At 37.2% G+C, this 17037-nt stretch overlaps 1 protein-coding gene across 4 annotated transcripts in view; it reads left to right on the top strand.

The window, feature by feature from the left end:
• The window catches only part of DLG2 (discs large MAGUK scaffold protein 2), a 1087547-nt gene that overhangs the window by 841888 nt on the left and 228622 nt on the right, over positions 1-17037 (top strand). For all 4 annotated transcript variants that reach the window (XM_019472611.1, XM_019472613.1, XM_019472612.1 and 1 more), the window contains one exon: positions 11306-11462. In XM_019472611.1, the coding sequence (XP_019328156.1) occupies positions 11306-11462 (157 nt within the window). The remainder of the gene's footprint in view (positions 1-11305; positions 11463-17037) is intronic.

Genomic DNA, 17037 nt, shown 5'->3' with positions numbered 1-17037 from the left:
TCCCCATCCCTGGAGGTATTTAAAAGACGTGTAGATGAGGCGCTTATGGACATGGTTTAGTGGGCATGGTGGTGTTGGGTTGACGGTTGGACTCGATGATCTTAGAGGTCTTTTCCAACCTTAATGATTCTATGATTCTATGATTAAAACTGGGCCTCACTATGTGATGTAGCCATTTAAACTAATCAGAGGATACACCCAGATGCTTCTGCTTTTTATTCTTATTTTTTAAACACATTGTCTTGGATAAGGAATGCAATTTATTATCACAGAACTGCCTTTGACTGATGCTGTGTTGTTATCCATTTATATTTACATGAATAGTAATGGTACAACACTATTATACGATAGTACAATACTGAAGTTAACATATACTGTGTAATTTATTGGGTTTATGTAATATCGTAACTACGTTCCTCAAGCATGACAACACATATGAGAGAAGCCATTAGACCTCAGGATTTTCAATCAAAAAGATTTTTCTTTCACAGAGTCTGTGTTTTGCTTAGAAAATATCATGTTTTTTTCTAAATGTTGTGCTATGATTGATATAATTTCATGTGGAAAAACTCAAAACACTGAGAATTAGATTGATAACATTATCATTTACTGTTTTACCTTCTGCTCTGAAATTAACTTCGGGTTTTATAGTTAGTATATTTAGCAGAACAATTAGCATCTAAGTCACTGAACTGTGTGTATGTATATATTTTTTTAAAAGAATAAGAAAGATAAGGGGGAATTATTCTCTTCATTGCCTGCTCTTAAGGAAGAATGAAACCTGATTTTAAACAAGAGAGATTGTAGGATTGAGCCCTTTTTTGAAGACATGAGCATCACTGAAGTCAAAATGCTTTAGACACATGTAAAACTATCTGATTGCTATTTCTATTTTGGCGTTAGCTAAACTGCTAGAGACAATAAGAATAAGAGAAACTTGTATTTCTTTAACAAATGCTTTTCTTTATTCTTCCTTGGTCATACAGTCATTCCCAGCACAGCACTGCAACGCGTCCACCCACAGTGAGCTTGCAGCGGACCATTTCTGTGGAAGGGTAAGATGATTCTCTGTTGAAGCTGCCTGTAGAGCTCTCAGATACCACTAAGCCAGACACTGAACTACCCACATACACATAGCTGTTAACTAGAAGTGGTTTTGCATACCGCAGTGTTTAAGTTTGTGAAATGCAGAAATAAATACTTTCAAATTAGTAGTGATCCTTTTTAGATAGTTAAACTGAAAGGTTTGGTTTTCATGGAGATGAGAATATCTGTCGTGGAGATACATTAACTACAATCTCTTCAATTCATTTCACTTGACTCTTGTTAATATTTACATGTGTTAGCTATAAAATGGTTCCCACTAATCATAGAAATACCCAGTGAAGTCTTACTCTATTTTCTTAATGCATGCATGAGTTCTTTTTGACAAAGCAGTGTCCCAAACTAAGGATGAAGAAGTACTGATAGAGAATAATCATCCTGTGCTGTGTATACCTGTGTATATTAATGCGTTAATTGTAGAGGTATAGCTCTGAGTACTTAGCTGACTCCATTTAAACAGAAATAATTGGGTAAAATATGAATAATTCAGAACCACAGTTAATATTTTTGCATCTTTATGATATTAGAAAAGCTGATATTTAACAAACACAGATTTTGGTTGCACTGACTGCCGTAGTTTACAAAAAATGTTAGATTTGTTTCTCCCCTCCCATAGAAATGTGGAACTGTTTGAAATATTTTGTAGGCATGGGTAATAACTTGTCATTGGCTGCTTTCAGGTCCTATTTCAAAGCTTTTCTTTCCTGTGATAAAAATGAGAATCCAAAGTTTCCACAAAGGAAAGATGTTATCTTGTTGTATTTCATTTTATGTTATGTCCTTATTGTGGTGCAGTCAGAAAATAAAATGGTAGGTATGTGAAATAATCCACTCCTAAGTGAAGCCTGAAATGTTTTTTCTCACAAGTCTCAATTTTTCTTTCTTATCTAGATCTAAGATCTAAGATTTTAAGTTGGTTTTTTTTATAAATGTGTAGGACAGCTATAGTAATTATTCATTGAAAACAAGACTGAATAATGATATTGCTACAGGAAAGGTGCGTATGGTTTAAGGGCTGTCATCCGGAAGGTAATTCAATACATGAAGCCCTGATCATCTAACCTTCCTGCTCAAAACGGCTAATTTCAAGTTAAATCAGGTTGCTCTGGGTCTTGTCCAGTGAAGCTGTGACTATCACCAGTTGTGGAGATTGCACAAGTTCTGGGCAACATGTCTCAGTGCTTTAACACCTTCATTTTGGATTTTACTTCTTTATCTCTCTCTTTCTCTCTAACGAACAGAAAGAGTCATAATAAATTCCCCTGTCTTTTCCTCAAATCAATTCATGAATAAATTGATGTTTGAAATAAAACTTAGCTTCAAGAACAAGTTTATCAATTAAAATGGCGATTGGGGGGGAAAAAAAAGGAAAAAGAAAAAAAAAGAATATACTAATTTGAGATTTAAGGAAAGTAATTCTATTACGATGTCTTTGACTTGGTCTACTGGACTCCATAATTCAGGAGATATCCTACAGGTTTAAACTCCTATTGAAAATTGGAAATCAATCTGTCTCCATGAATTTTTAGATAAATTGCAGAATCTGTACTGGCCACGCAGACAGCTTGCATATATTGTGTATGAATCATTAGAGCGCAGGAAATCTGCAATTGATATTACAGGTCTCCTGCTGTTCAGGAGGTAGAAGAATATCTGGCTTGTAATTATTACTAATCAACTTACACTGAGTCATATTTCATTTCACATAGGAAAGTGGGACTGTTAGCCTGTTAGACCGCTGAGCAAAAATAAGTAATCAGCTCAGCCCTAAATATTTCATTATGTTAAAGCTCGATTTATTCTAATGTTTTTGTGAAGTCCATGCTGCTAAGTATGTTTATAGCTAATACAATTTGAGGTCAAAACAAAGTTATTTTTCTCTTTTAGGAACTGGGTTTCCATCAGTAGAGCCCTGTATTTAGGTGACTCATATTGCTTTTGAGATGCACTTTGTAAATAGCTGCTTTACCTGCAAGGCATCCCTAGCACGCACTTAGATTTGTGGCCTGCATGCTGGCTCTGTGTGACTGACTGTGTAGTCACTGAAGTAATATAATTACTGGGTCCTGTGAAGGAGAAATGAAATATGGGAGGGTTAAAGAAATACAGGGGAAATTGCATTCGCTGGCATTTATTCCTTTCCACCCTGTTGAATATGTGATAATTGAGCTGGCTAGAATAGATTTTTAAAAAACGTTAATAGTTTTTTCATCTAGGTAAGGGATTCATACAGAAAAACAGTTTAGTTTTTTTTTAGGGAGAGCTTTTGTGGACTTCACGTACAGCAAAAAAATGAGTAGCAAGGTGAAAAAAATAAAGATGTCTTTAAAGATTATTTTTTCCTTCTATTCAAGCCATATCTTCTTCACAGTGTAATAACTGTACATGAGGTGAAGAGAATTATTACGTGTATAAAAGCACGAACTTCACAGGTGTTTGATGTCATCGTTAGTGCGATCTAATTAGTAACTTCCCTACTGGTTTATTTGCATGGTTTAAAAACAAGAAAACTATAACATTTGAATTTGAAAATGTTGTTGGTTTGAGTTTTTTGAAATGGTTTGAATGAACAATTTTAACTGTGAGTATTCAAAACAGGAGAAATATTGGATGAAAAGTAAAACCTGTTATTTGGAAATCCTGCTGTACTATCGCACGAAGCTATAATGTTGGTGGTGTATGATAGCTATTCTCTCTGCAGTTGACATTCAGACTAAATTGTATTTTACATGCTACCAGTCATCTCTTCTGCTGAGCTGCTTAGAAACTGGGATTTCAACATATTTGATCTAGAGTGTTTTGATGGAAATTTTAAATGAATTTATCAACGTGACTATCTCAAATATCTATAAATATTTATACAAAAATAAACAGCATTTGAACCGTGACTAAGGGTAAGAATTTTTATTCTGAACAGGACAGATATCACAGACTGCTTTGTGTTTCAAAAGTGTCTTATATAAAGTCATTCTGGATGCTTGCTACTAACCCACCGTGTATTGATATTTCACAACATGGCTTAGAGGCACTGCTGTTTTTAGGTATTCTCTTAGCCTTTGAATACCTCCTGTCTCCTGACAGTGCCATGCGGTTGCCTATCACCATTTCCACCTCATCTAGTTTTGTTTACAAACTGAAAAGCTGGACCATTCATGGTAAATAGAGTCATCGAATGCTGTAAGTAGGAGTTCATAGAAAAGTGGTTCCAATATGGAACCAATAGTTTTTAAAAGCAGGATGCAAAGCAACCTTTTCTGGTATGGAGTTGCCTGTGTTGGGTGTAGCAGGTGGAACAGAGATGCAGTTTTCAGGATTTATTTTGATTATTAGCATGCAATTAATGCACCTCTGATCAGGGAAGAGAGACAAGTGCTTATGTGAGACAAAATATAAATGAATAAGCATACTGGAATAATCATCTCCCTTTCAGAGTTAAAGAGGATATTAGATGTCCTACATTGTCCCCCTAGAAATCAGTGAGATTTCTCAAATCTAGGAGATGTACTCCCGTGCATTTAAAGTAAATGTCAGGTGTCATGGTAAAAATATAGACCAGTTTCGCTTTTCAAATAAAAGATTATTCCTGTATGCCAATTCCATCTTGCTAGCTGTAAGCAGAAAACATTGCCTGGTGTGCAGGCTTTAATTTCTCTACAAAAGACAAAATGAAAGGCTGTTAAAGTCCAGAGGGGTTCCCACAAAACAAATAAAGTTGCACATGTATAAGCCAGTGCACTCATGCATGCATCAGTCAGGTTGAAGCCTGGCTCCCAGTAGGTTCCCTCGTATTAAATATACTTCAAAGTTTGTGACAAGTTAGACATGATGTTTGCAGAATAAATGCGTTAAAAATGTAGTCAGTATTAAGGTTAGGATAAAGCATTGCTTCTACAGTCAATGCCAGCATGCAATCAACAAGAAATGCCAAGGAAACCCTAGTCAAATAAACAGATAAAATACTTGTTTCAAGCAGAATGGGTAACTGTAGTAAGCAAAATTATATTTTGCTATGTGATATGGTAAATGAACATCTCGTTAAAGGCCGAATGCTTAGTTGTTAGTATATCAACATTTAGTAAAATAAAATAGTAACTCACTAACCAATTATATGTAATGAAAATGAATGCTCTGCACATGACCAAAACATTGTCTCATTTAAGAAGGCAAAGTTACCCCTCTGGACTGTGATGCTCAGTGTGACAGCAATAGGTAAGAGGAAGGTTATTGGTTTTGGTTTTTTCAATCACAGTTGAAATCAAGATAATAATAATTAAAGTCACAAATCAGGGATCAGACCCCACTGGGTCAGGTGCAACACTGATGGGTAACACTGATGTGTTCAGCCTCTCCTAGGCTCTGAGATGGTAAAGGGCTCGGGACTGGAGAAAGGAAGGAGAAAGGAAGGTCTGCCAGCTCCCTACCACTGCCAGGTCGTGGTGTTTTGGAAACCGTACAAGAAAGGTCGATCAGAGGGAGGGCTGGGGAGGAAGGCAAGGGGTGGTGCTATTTCACATCGTGATGGAAAGTTTTTGCCAAGCCTAAGAGGGGAATAACAAGGGGGAAAGTAATAGCCAAGATGCCACAGAGGTGATATTGCAATAAAACAATGGATGAGACCACTACAGATACATTTTTCTCTAAATTGTTGTGAAGCAGAGTTGTAGAAGGTATAAAAGAAAATTTAAATAAGCCGAGTAAGTTTGGTTTTGCCTGAACTTCAAAGCCTTTTAAAAAGGTGTGTGTGCATATTCCAGGCCTTCAGCCGCTTAAGATTCCAAATTATCTCTTGTGTGATTAATCAGATTTTAAAACATCATACACACCGGCACGTTCTCTGTCCAGCCTAGCTTCCTGTGTTAAATGCTGTGAAGAATGCTCAATCTATTTGAATGACCTTTTCTGGGTCCTTCCAGTATGACTGTCCTTTGGCTGTCTGAAATAAACATGCAGTTATTTATAAGAGTTGTTTGAAGCATGAGAGGAAAACTAGAAGTGTTGTACTGAAAAAGAAATGGCTCAATTAGCCAACTGACCCTAAGCAGGCATAGCCCAGTGCTCACACAGTGAATTGTCAGAAGCCAGATACCATGCTGCTCAGGAGAAGCGTACTTTGATCCCTTAGATTTGGCGTTTTTTCCCCCGATGTACTACTAATGTGTGACTTTAACCAACTAATACACGTTCTCTCTACTTCAATTTTCCTTCCTGCTATTTGCTACTTTAAGTAGCTTGAATGTTTTTTGTTGCATTATATGGGTGTAGTGCTCTGCACAGAGGGTCTGGGGCCTTAGCTGGAGGCTGGGTGCTACCCTAATGCAAGCAGTAAGATAAATAAGTAGTCTTCTGGGCTTTCTATGGTGTGTGTTACTGTAACACCAAATCAGCACATGCATGAACGGTTGTATGATTTCAATATCCTTTGAGAAGCAAACAGCATTTTTGGAAAAAAAAAAAACCAAACCCACCAAACCAACAACAAACCTGCAGCCAGGGCAAGATCAAAGCCGTATTTCTAAGTCCCTGCAGATTTGGGATACCTCATTGATTGTATGTAACTGAAGAATTCTCTAGGGTCTGATAATTGAAAGCACCCAGTGTGCTTAATATTTCTGTAGATGTTCCAACAAGCACAAAATCATTTCAACGACCCAATTTTATAGATGGTGTAAAAGAAACAGAAAGAGAGCTGTGTCAGTGTGAGATGAACACTAAAACTGACTGTATTCTTTAGTGTAGCCAGCAGCACAAAATAAGCAAATTAAAAATTGATTTTCTTTCAGTTAGTTACTATAAAAATTACTTGTTTTCAGAAAGCTCTTCCCCTTCATTTATCAGTCCAGTTTTTAATCTCTTAAATTAAATCTATAATTACTATGGATTCATAGTCTATAGAAGGATGATAGGGATACTTAATTTTTTTTGTCTTATCATTTTCTTATGGTAAGAGAGTAAACTGATCAAAACAAATATTCAGTACAAATGTAGCAAATACAAAACACTCAGCTATTTTCAAGATAATGAACAAATAAAAGAAACATGAACCAAAAAAAAAAAATTGTTCAGGAGGAAAAATGCCTCACTTTTTTGATTTACTTTTGTTAATCGCATTTCTATGGCAGGAGAAATTTTCTTAAGTGTCGAAGCTTTACTCACTCTGATTTGTTACTACTTATCAGTTTCAAATATTAATTTAATAATACTTTGCTCTTACATCAGGCCTGCAATTTATAATGTGCTTTACAGAATCTGATCTGATGCATTCCCTGAAGCAAGTAACCAAGTCCATCCAAATTGATTCTCCCGTTGATTTCTGAGCCTGTAAATTTGTGTGGATTGCAGCACTTAATTTGCTCCTTTGCTACTGGCTGTATTATAGTGAGTCTTCCTCTCTTCTTTCCCTACCTTTTTAATTTCTTCCCTGTTCTCCTTTACAGATGCACCGTCTCCCTTTATTCCGTTGTCTCTTTTCTTTGCTCTTTTCTTTTTTTTTCTTTTTTTTCCCCCCCTTCTGCTGCCTTCTGTCAGTCCAAGAATGTTTTCATCTCACACTCCTTTCTAATTTCTGCTTGATTTCCCCTGCTGCTCTTCTCTGTTTGTATTTGGTACAAAGCTGCAGGAGGTCATAAAAGATGCACACACAGAATTAAAGTGCTAGTATGCTTTGTTAGCACCTAGAAACTTACCTTCAGCCGTATTTATCACAGAACAAATTGTAAATGGGATAAGTAGTTAAAGCTGGAGGCAGAAACATGCGTTTCAGATACACTTGCTGTTAGACTGTTCCTTTTCACTAGGTAGCTACAGAGTGCCACCTATTGTCTCCAAAGCAGTGAGCTTTTAAAATAAGTTACCCTGAAATTACCTTTGCCTCAGTTGCTGTTTTCTGTAGACAACTACACATTTTTACTGAGCGCATTTACTGCAAGAAATCATCGTTCACATTTGAGTTCCTTTTCTTTCACTTCTTACTCTCCCATCACCATGTCATCCTTAAGTCTTTAATTTCATTAGCTCCTTTACAGCATTTATCTGCATTCTGTCTAAAGTCCCTTCATATGTGTGACAATTACATTCATAAAGAATTTTTATAGAGGCAAAGGAGTTTTTCCTAATGTTGCTTCCCAGATATTCAAGAAAAATCGGAGTGCCTGTTCTTAGATCTCCTTAACCATCATATTAAAAGAGATGACTATAAATTTTTATACCAGGTGAATAAGTATGTGACATCCTCATCTTTAGCTTTATCAAAACTAGCCTTTTCTTTGAGTGTGGCTAAAACATTGACAGATAACTCATTTCTGCATTACTCTTAAGAGAGGACCTTGTCAGTGGCTGGTATTGTAGTTTGTTGAGAAACTTCTTTCCTACTTTAACTTCATAGCATGTTACAAAGATTTATTATCATCATAAGGGTTTTTTCATTTTCATACTAAGTACGCTATGCAAGTGTGAACCATGATGTATTTCAAAAATCTTAGTCATTTATTATACTACGGTAAATTGGCATATACCTTCTGCTTCCTGTAGTTTTTGCAGTATAGTCGTAGCTGAAGGTTATTTCTATCATGGTGACAACAACATTTGTGTGTTCTTGAATCCACCTTTCAGATTCTGCAGGATACTCAGATATGAAAAAAATATGAAGATATGTTATGGTTGGTCAGTCTCTATAAAGCCAAATTTGAGTCATGGCCAAAATGACCTGATTATGCTAAAGAGCAGGAGCCAAAACCCATTGTGTTCTAATCACGGCTTCTGACATTGCCCCGTTATTGTTTGAGCTTCCTCTGAACATAATCATCCAAGAGCAGAATGTGAATTTTGCTGTCAAAAGGCCAAAATTACAAAACAGCACTGACAGCGTTTTAGGCATAAATCTGCTGACTTGATCAGAGACAGGGATTAATAACTGGGCCAACTTTTTGTTGAGCTGCACAGCTTACTATTCAGTGGATACCCAGTTGTATTGACCTAGTTTTGCCCATAGCACTGGCTTTCAGCTTTGTGATCCAAGCTGCCTGTCATATGTGGAAATACTCAGTTTCACTTTAAACAAGAGCTCTTCTGATTTCTCAACAGCAGAGCATGCAAACATATTTGTTTGACTTTACTGCCTCTTTTTCCTCGATACCCAGGTAAATAATGGCAGTACCTCAACTCTCGCAAAGTGTTTTTGATGCGTAGGACTCAAAGATGACAAGTGTCACCGTATCAGTTTGTGGATGAGGAAATTGAAGCTGGAAGAACAAATTACTTGCCAAAATCACTCAGCAGCGCATGGGCTAAGTGGGGGAAGGAATCCACGCTTCCAGCTCGCTGTCCTAGTTTTGCTCCAACCCCCAGGCCACCCTTCCTAATTAAAAACCTGTTTAGACTTCTTAGATCTGGATTACATTATGTCTAATCTGCACATATTTAAGAAGGTGCTAAAACTGTTGCTACAAGGCAAATCAACAGTAATGATCCAAAAGTAAAGAAAACCCCCTTTATTTTCTGACTGGTTGAAAATACTTCATGAATATACAGACTCAAGACAATATGTCTTTTTCTTACAGCTGTATTTTTAAAAGGTTGTTTTCTGACTATACAATGTTAAGAAAAAGTCATAAGATGGAGGACCATATGGAGTAGGACTAATACTTTCATTAAATGTTACAATCACCTTTAAAAATACTATAAAAAAATTGCTTTAGTTTTTTCTTTCAAAAATATTAAGCTTCGGTTTCAGAAAGTTGAGATGTTATTTAAAGATCATGATCAAGCTGGGGATACTGTTTGAACATAGCACATCACAAAGATGAACAAATGCCTACTGATTTTGCAATTATCAGGTAAAGGTTAAGTCCCCATATATACAGCAAAAAGACTTGACTTGCATCAAATAAGACATCCCTCAATGCATCACTTCTCTCTCTCCCTTTTTTTTTTTTTATCTTTAAAAACAAAATGGAAATGAAAAAGCCATTCACATGATGTAGAACTGTTATATAGTGCACAGGAAATATTGGATCTTTTTTACAGGAAGCATTCTGGAGCATGTTTCTGTAGATGGGGGGGGTGTTTACAATTGTCACTTTGCTGGTAACTTTTATTTGTAAAAATTGAGAATTAGAAGAACATCCTATTTCTCTGTGAGGAGTCACAGACACATAAATGTGTGTGTTTGTGAGTATTTGCAGGGCTGGGCTTAAGATTTACACATATTAATATACCAGCATTTACACTTTTTCTGAAAAGTAAATTCTTAGAGGGATTTGAAAAGGGGTAAGTACCAATAAATAGGGGGGGTGTGTATGTATATATGGTTGTGTGTGCTTGTGTATCCAAGGGAGAGACAGATCTGAGGCCTCGCATGTAGAGTAGAGATTGGGAAATGGAATACCTGGGACACTTTCTCAAGGATGCTACCTTGATTGCTTAGGAAGGTCACCTCTTTCTGGACATAAGTTTTCCCATCAGTAAAATGCATGTTATTATGTTTACATCCTTTGGGGCATATTTTCAATTTACAGACGGAAAGTGCTGTATGAGATGTAGCTGTTATTATTTATTGATTTCCATCGTAATGAACAACTTTTTAAACCAGTAAGACAAAAACAGATAACCCTCAGCCTGGTTCAGTGATGAAGCTGCTGTGTGACTTTACAATTTCAAGCTCCTGATAATGTCAAACCAGAGTTTTTCATGAGATTCGGCTCTATTAACTTGATCATACAAATGTTATTTGCTCCAAATCTGTCAGGATCAAACACACTTGCCACTGCTTTGCCTAGAGTTTTAAATTTTTTCTTTGTTCATTTGTTTAAAAAGCAAGACTAGAACTTAAAATAAAAAAGGTACCATGTAAAGATTGATTCTACTTGTATATATAGTATTGCTATAAATTAGATTATAAAATGCCTTCAGTGTTTTGGTTTTTCTTTTAATAAATCCATCACTTAACTTAGTGAAGATGACTCCAGTAGGCTGAAATTAATAGAGGTGTTTGGATTCAACCATGAGGAAAAAAAAATAATGCTGGTTAATTCCTACCTTATCTGTTCTCCAATTAACAGATTTATCTTATTTGTTAAATGGATTCTTTAGGCGATAAGAGGCCATTGTGTCTTAAGCAAAATATAGTATGCTTAAGATGCCTTGAAAAATGCATACACACTAAGAGTTTTGAATGGATAAACATTATCATTTTGTTTCTATACAGAGAGCCTCGAAAAATCATCCTGCACAAGGGCTCCACAGGACTTGGTTTTAACATTGTGGGAGGAGAAGATGGGGAAGGCATTTTCGTGTCTTTCATCCTAGCAGGCGGGCCTGCCGATCTCAGCGGAGAACTGCAGAGAGGAGATCAAATTTTGTCTGTAAGTATTTGTGTTGGGCTTTGCTGGCCAACTACTTAATCTTGTTCTTTGTCTATACTGCAAGGGACACACAAAGAAGTCTTTTTGGTTTCCATGTTGTGAAATCCAAGCTGGAAACGGTTTATCATTGAATATTTTGTTTCTTTCCTCTTGGTTTTTATTGCATTTGTTAATGGTGTTACCTGCACTTAGCTCAGAGACCTTTCCCTGCTTAATGCTATCTACAGTATGGCAACACCACAGTGCAGACCTCATCATCTCCCAGTTTAGCCCATCATCCAATTCCATTTTGCCCAAAATGCACTACTGAGTCCAAAGCTATTTCTCAATTTCAGCTTTTCTTTGAGGAGAAAAAGCAGTAGGATGAAATCATCTGGACTGGGGGTGCCATCTAGTGTGCACTAAACTGCTTAGCAAACGGCCCAATACAAGAAGGAGATTAATTAGGTTATGTTAATTATCTCTGTGCCTCTAATGAATTTGATGATCACTCTGAAACTCATTTTCAAATTTTAGAGGATAAAAGGCTTTGTAGCCTGAGGTTATATTTTGCATACTTAGTCTCAAAAACATGTTTTTAATTTTTCTTTCGTGTATGTATTGACAGCACGCATTTAAAACACAGGCTCTGTCAAGTAATTGAACATCTGAATGAAACAATCTGAATGTAAAGGATTTTGAATGACAATGAAAACCTTGAAAATGTAGTTAAATAGCCATTCACATTATGCCACCTTAGAGAAAAAAGAAACTATCCCAAATTGATACAGTTGTGGCTGTTTCATTCGAAGTACATAAATAGCCTTAAGGCAAAGAACTGAAACACAGGAATTCTTCATCCCAGATGAGTGATGGACCCACCAGGCTGCAGTGTCACTCTCACTCCTGCTGTCGTGCTTTCTGTCCCTGTGAATCTTGCATCCTTGGCTGCACTTTGGTTAGCGTTGGGGTAGAAGATGGCTTTAGCCTGGATGGTTTGTGGCATGGTTATGTGGCACTTTCCTGGTCAATGTTTAAATCCCTTCATGAGGAAGCCGGAACTGGTTTTCCTACATTGCTAAGGAGTGTCTTGGCCACTGGCCTATTCTATGAAAAGTGAATTTACCTTCCACCTGTCAAAGTTCTGGTGTGAAAAGGTGGCTGGGGCTGCTTTGTGATATATGTGGAAAATCTGGCGAGTTAGCACCAAAGGGATTCAGTAACCTGAAGTTGTGAGGACCGTAATAGTTTGTTTTATCTAGACCTGTTCCTTCAAAATGCTTTAAGAAAATTGAGAATGGGCAAGTAAAAGATGTTTAGGTGTCTTAGAGAGATCTCTAAGTAGAAAGTTCATAGGAAACTGCAAGAAAACCAAAACAGACTCTTGTAAGGTTATCAACCTGAAGAGATAAGGAAGGGAAACAAGAACAGAGACAAGAAACCCGAAGAGTAGAAATAGAAATTTCTTCAAGACAATTATGCAATTTATTTTTCTTTGGCTAGATGCGGCAAAATAAGGCTGACCGAAAGAGCACTATGAGATCAAAGCCTTTCACAATACATAGAATTCAGAAATCCAGCAGCTCAGATGCAAATTTAAAAGTCCATTTTCCTTTATTTTTAAGCAAGGGTGTATTTAGCACTGTAGGATACTGCCACAGTTAAATTTTTAACCCTGATTTTTGTCTGTTTCATAACAATGTTTTCCATAAGTTCTAATTAAAGTTACCAGTGTTGCTGCAGCATTTACTTGTCATGCAAGAGTAGTTTATTTGTTCATTGAGCAGAGAGGGATGGAAATTATTACTAAATTAAACTGCATGCATATCCCCAGGCAATCACCAAGTCAGGCACTGCTGGCTTATTTAGTCACAAATAACTATTATGAATCCATTTTTCCATATTCAAACGAAACAAATTTCTTGCACAGGCTACTTTTAGAGCTGATTAATCTTAGACTATTGTCTGGTGAAGGGTCCCAGACACCTTAATCTTATAAAGGCTGCACAAAGTAGGTCTGTTTCTCTCTGTTTATTCTTTCTTGTCTCGTCCCTCAGAAACACTTACTTCCCTACTGAAATAGTTTTCCCATTTGTTTCTCAAAACATGACAAATCTGACTTACCAAGAACAAATAGTACCCTCAAAGCTAGTATTTCTAATTAACTCAGGCTTGGTTAAATTTCTTTGGGACAGGAAGCATAGTAAGTGATTTAAACTTTGGAGATGTGGATTTAATTCTCTGATTTTGCTGTTGTGACCTTAGACGAGGTGCTTTATTTTTTTTAAGCCTCCATCTTCTGCATGGAGGAGGAGGTTCACAGCAATTTCTTAATTCATGCCTGTGCTGTGAATATGGCAAAGTGTTGACTGGTTGAGAGAGGTGTATACTCACCTTCGGGAAGGTACCTATAAAAATACCTTAAATAGACTGCAAATCCATGAGTTAGACCCGACAAAGGTAGGAAGATGCATTTCCTTTGAGTGACACACTGGATGTATATATAGTCCCAGAGTCAGCCCACAAGGCTTGGACAAATCCCATAACCCCTCTGCCTCTCTGCCTGCCTGCTCGCTGGTATGTGCTAGGGAAGGGTCCAAGCCTAAAGCCCTCAGGGGGCTCTATGAAAGATTATGCCGCAGCCTTGGCTCTATGGACGAGTGAAATTTGAGTTTATTTTTCCCAAATGCCACCAGATGGCATCACAGGGTAAGTAGTGATCTGCCTTTGGAACCTGGCTAAAACCTTAGGAAAAGCAGTGATAGCCGTATTTTTCTGTTTTCAGTTCATTGACTGGAAATGTTTAAAACTTATCTCAGAAAGCAGGCTGATATTCCCAACGCTTCTGTGCAGAGGGACAAAATGAATCATATCTGAGCCTTGAAGGCAAATTGAAGAATAATGGAAAACGTTCTGTTTCAAATGGTAAAACTTTTCAAATAGCAAAAAAAATCACTATAGTATCAGATTCACAGTAAGCTGGCTTTTTCCCCCTAAAAGGTAGGATTTTTTTTAATGCTCATTTCTTCTTGCTATAATTCATCATGCTCTTGTGAATTTCCACCAAACTAAACATTTTCCTTCTCACTTCTGAATGTCTTCAAAATGTAGTAATGCGTACATCACCAGTGTACATTCATCACTATAACAGAATATATCCCTCCCTGTAGTATTGTCCTCTTATTAAGTAGAATGTAAATATTATCAAGTAGCATTTTGAATACTAACTGACATCAAGACTTGATTTGCTAGGCACTGTGTACACACATTAACTTGTGTCTCAGACGTGTATAACCCAAACAAAACAGCTCAGAATATCAATGGAAGTATTATTTCAATTTTAGAGCAGTGGAAATGAGGTGCTGTTGTGTCAATTGATTTGTTTAAAATCACGCGAGAAGTCTGGGCCAAGTCTAGTCTCAGAGGCTGTTTGAACTCTGACCTAACCCCAAGTTCTCCATCTGTTAGGAAAATGCAGGCTCTGGTACAAATAAAATGTAATGTTCCTTGATGCCATCCTTGCAGTTTAAAATTTCACTTCCAATGCTAAAGGATATATTGGCTACTAAAATAGCAATGGGAACCCAGTGTTGCGTAGCGAAAATCACCTGCATGAGAACAAATTATTTCCAAGAGCCATACGCGTAAAATGGCCACACAGTGCATACACCCTTGCTGACAGAAAGCAGTACAAACTTCAGGAAAGAGGTACAAAGTGAATACATTGTAATTCTTAGGGGAAATTCCTGGGGAGGCAGGAGGAGGAATATGGTCCTATTCAAACAAAAATTGGTACACCGTTTTTTGCTTTACAATCTCAAATCAAAATGATGATAAAACACACCTACTTATTTTAGGTGTCTTAACCTGTATGCTTCAAAACACTTTCAGTGTCAAGTGGGCAAATTTATCTATAGGTACAGTACCTAAAGCACAGAGAGTTAGTTTACACAGCAAGATGCAGATTTACAATTTACACGCAAATAATTAGTGCATGTTGCTCCTTGAATTCCTATGATGACATTGTTTTTCAAACAGTTTTATAATTTTCCATAAGACTGCATCAAGTTAAAAATGTGTATAAAAGAGAGAATTAAGGTGAATTAATAGCACAGGGAGGTAACAGCAAGTATTAGCAATTGAATCTTAACCTTTGAAATTACTGAATTTTGTGTCTTTGGAAAAGACTAAACCTGAGAATAAGATACTTCAATTCAGACATCTACACGCTTGCTGGGTGTCTGGTTGCTCTTAAAGCCAATGGAGGCTAGAGAATGATTCATCTGGCCAACTATGAGTTGTGTAGAGCGAGTTGAATCTCGCTGTAGGCTTTATTGCCTGTATTGATTCGGTATCCATTGACTTTAAGCTTAAACACTTACCACATGCACACATGTCTATATTTAGGTGTCTTAAACTGAATCTCACATTTCATGTGTGTTTGCCCTTATAATAGATGGTTTTTTCAACTAACATCGTGCTTGCTTCATCACAAAGAAAAGTAAAGTAAAATTGTGGACCATGAAAGCAGTAACAGTTTTATTTCTTTCTCCCATAGAAATACTTTAGTACTTTGTGGTTCACAACAGTAGGATGAAGCGTGGCTGGTAGCCTGAAAGTAGATTCAAGGGAAAAAGGAGATTGCTTGCTCAGGAGCAAGATTGCTGCTCCCAAGCAATGCATCCCGCAGATTACCTTAAGGAAATAAAACAAGTTTCCTGAAGGGTAATTGCTCAACAGCAACAGGAAAAATACCAGAAAAAGAACAGGCTGCACTGTGAAGGTGCAGGTAGTCCTCTTGTAATGCTTCCATTTTCCCTACTGTCTAACCTGAATCAGATGAATGAAGTTAACCAAATTCTGTATGATTTTCCTCTTGATCTGGCATAGTACCAGGATGTATTCGTATATGGGGAAAGACAGTATCTTTTTTCCCCTGCTACTTTCTGAGAATCAAATAACTATGCATTGGGAAAGGGCTACCAGAGATATTCTGTGGGGTTTTCTGTCATTGGTTCATGACGTTATATATAGTTAGTTTGCAACGCTGGTATTTCAGCATCTCACTTCAGTACTGTCTCTGGTCTTTTACACAAGGTTCTCCCTCGTACAGGGAAGGTGATTTGTTATATTGATCAGATTTTTTCTTGTGTCTGTGCATTGTCCTGTTGTCATTTTTTGTGAGATGTTTGCTTTCCCTTATGAACAGTTTAAACAGTTCTTTCTGCTTAGTTCCTCCCACACAACTCCTACCCACCTTCTCACTCACATCTTGTCGTGGTTTAACCCCAGCCAGCAGCTAAGCACCACACAGCCGCTTGTTCACTCCCCCCCACCTCGGTGGGATGAGGAAGAGAATCGGAAGAGTAAAAGTGAGAAAACTTATGGGTTGAGATTAAGACAGTTTAATAATTGAAATAAAATAAAATGAAATAAAATAAAATAGTAATAGTAATAAAAGAATATACAAAGCAAGTGATGCACAGTACAATTGCTCACCACCCACCAACCGATGCCCAGCCAGTCCCAAAGCAGTGGCCCCCCCCGGCCAGCTTTCCCCAGTTTCTGTACTGAGCATGACGTCCCATGGTATGGA

Source organism: Aptenodytes forsteri, unplaced genomic scaffold (assembly GCF_000699145.1).
Source record: "Aptenodytes forsteri isolate BGI_AS27 unplaced genomic scaffold, ASM69914v1 Scaffold180, whole genome shotgun sequence".
NCBI classification, from domain to species: Eukaryota; Metazoa; Chordata; class Aves; order Sphenisciformes; family Spheniscidae; genus Aptenodytes; species Aptenodytes forsteri.
Note: the sequence above shows the minus strand (reverse complement) of the source record. Positions and strands in the feature narration are given on the sequence as shown.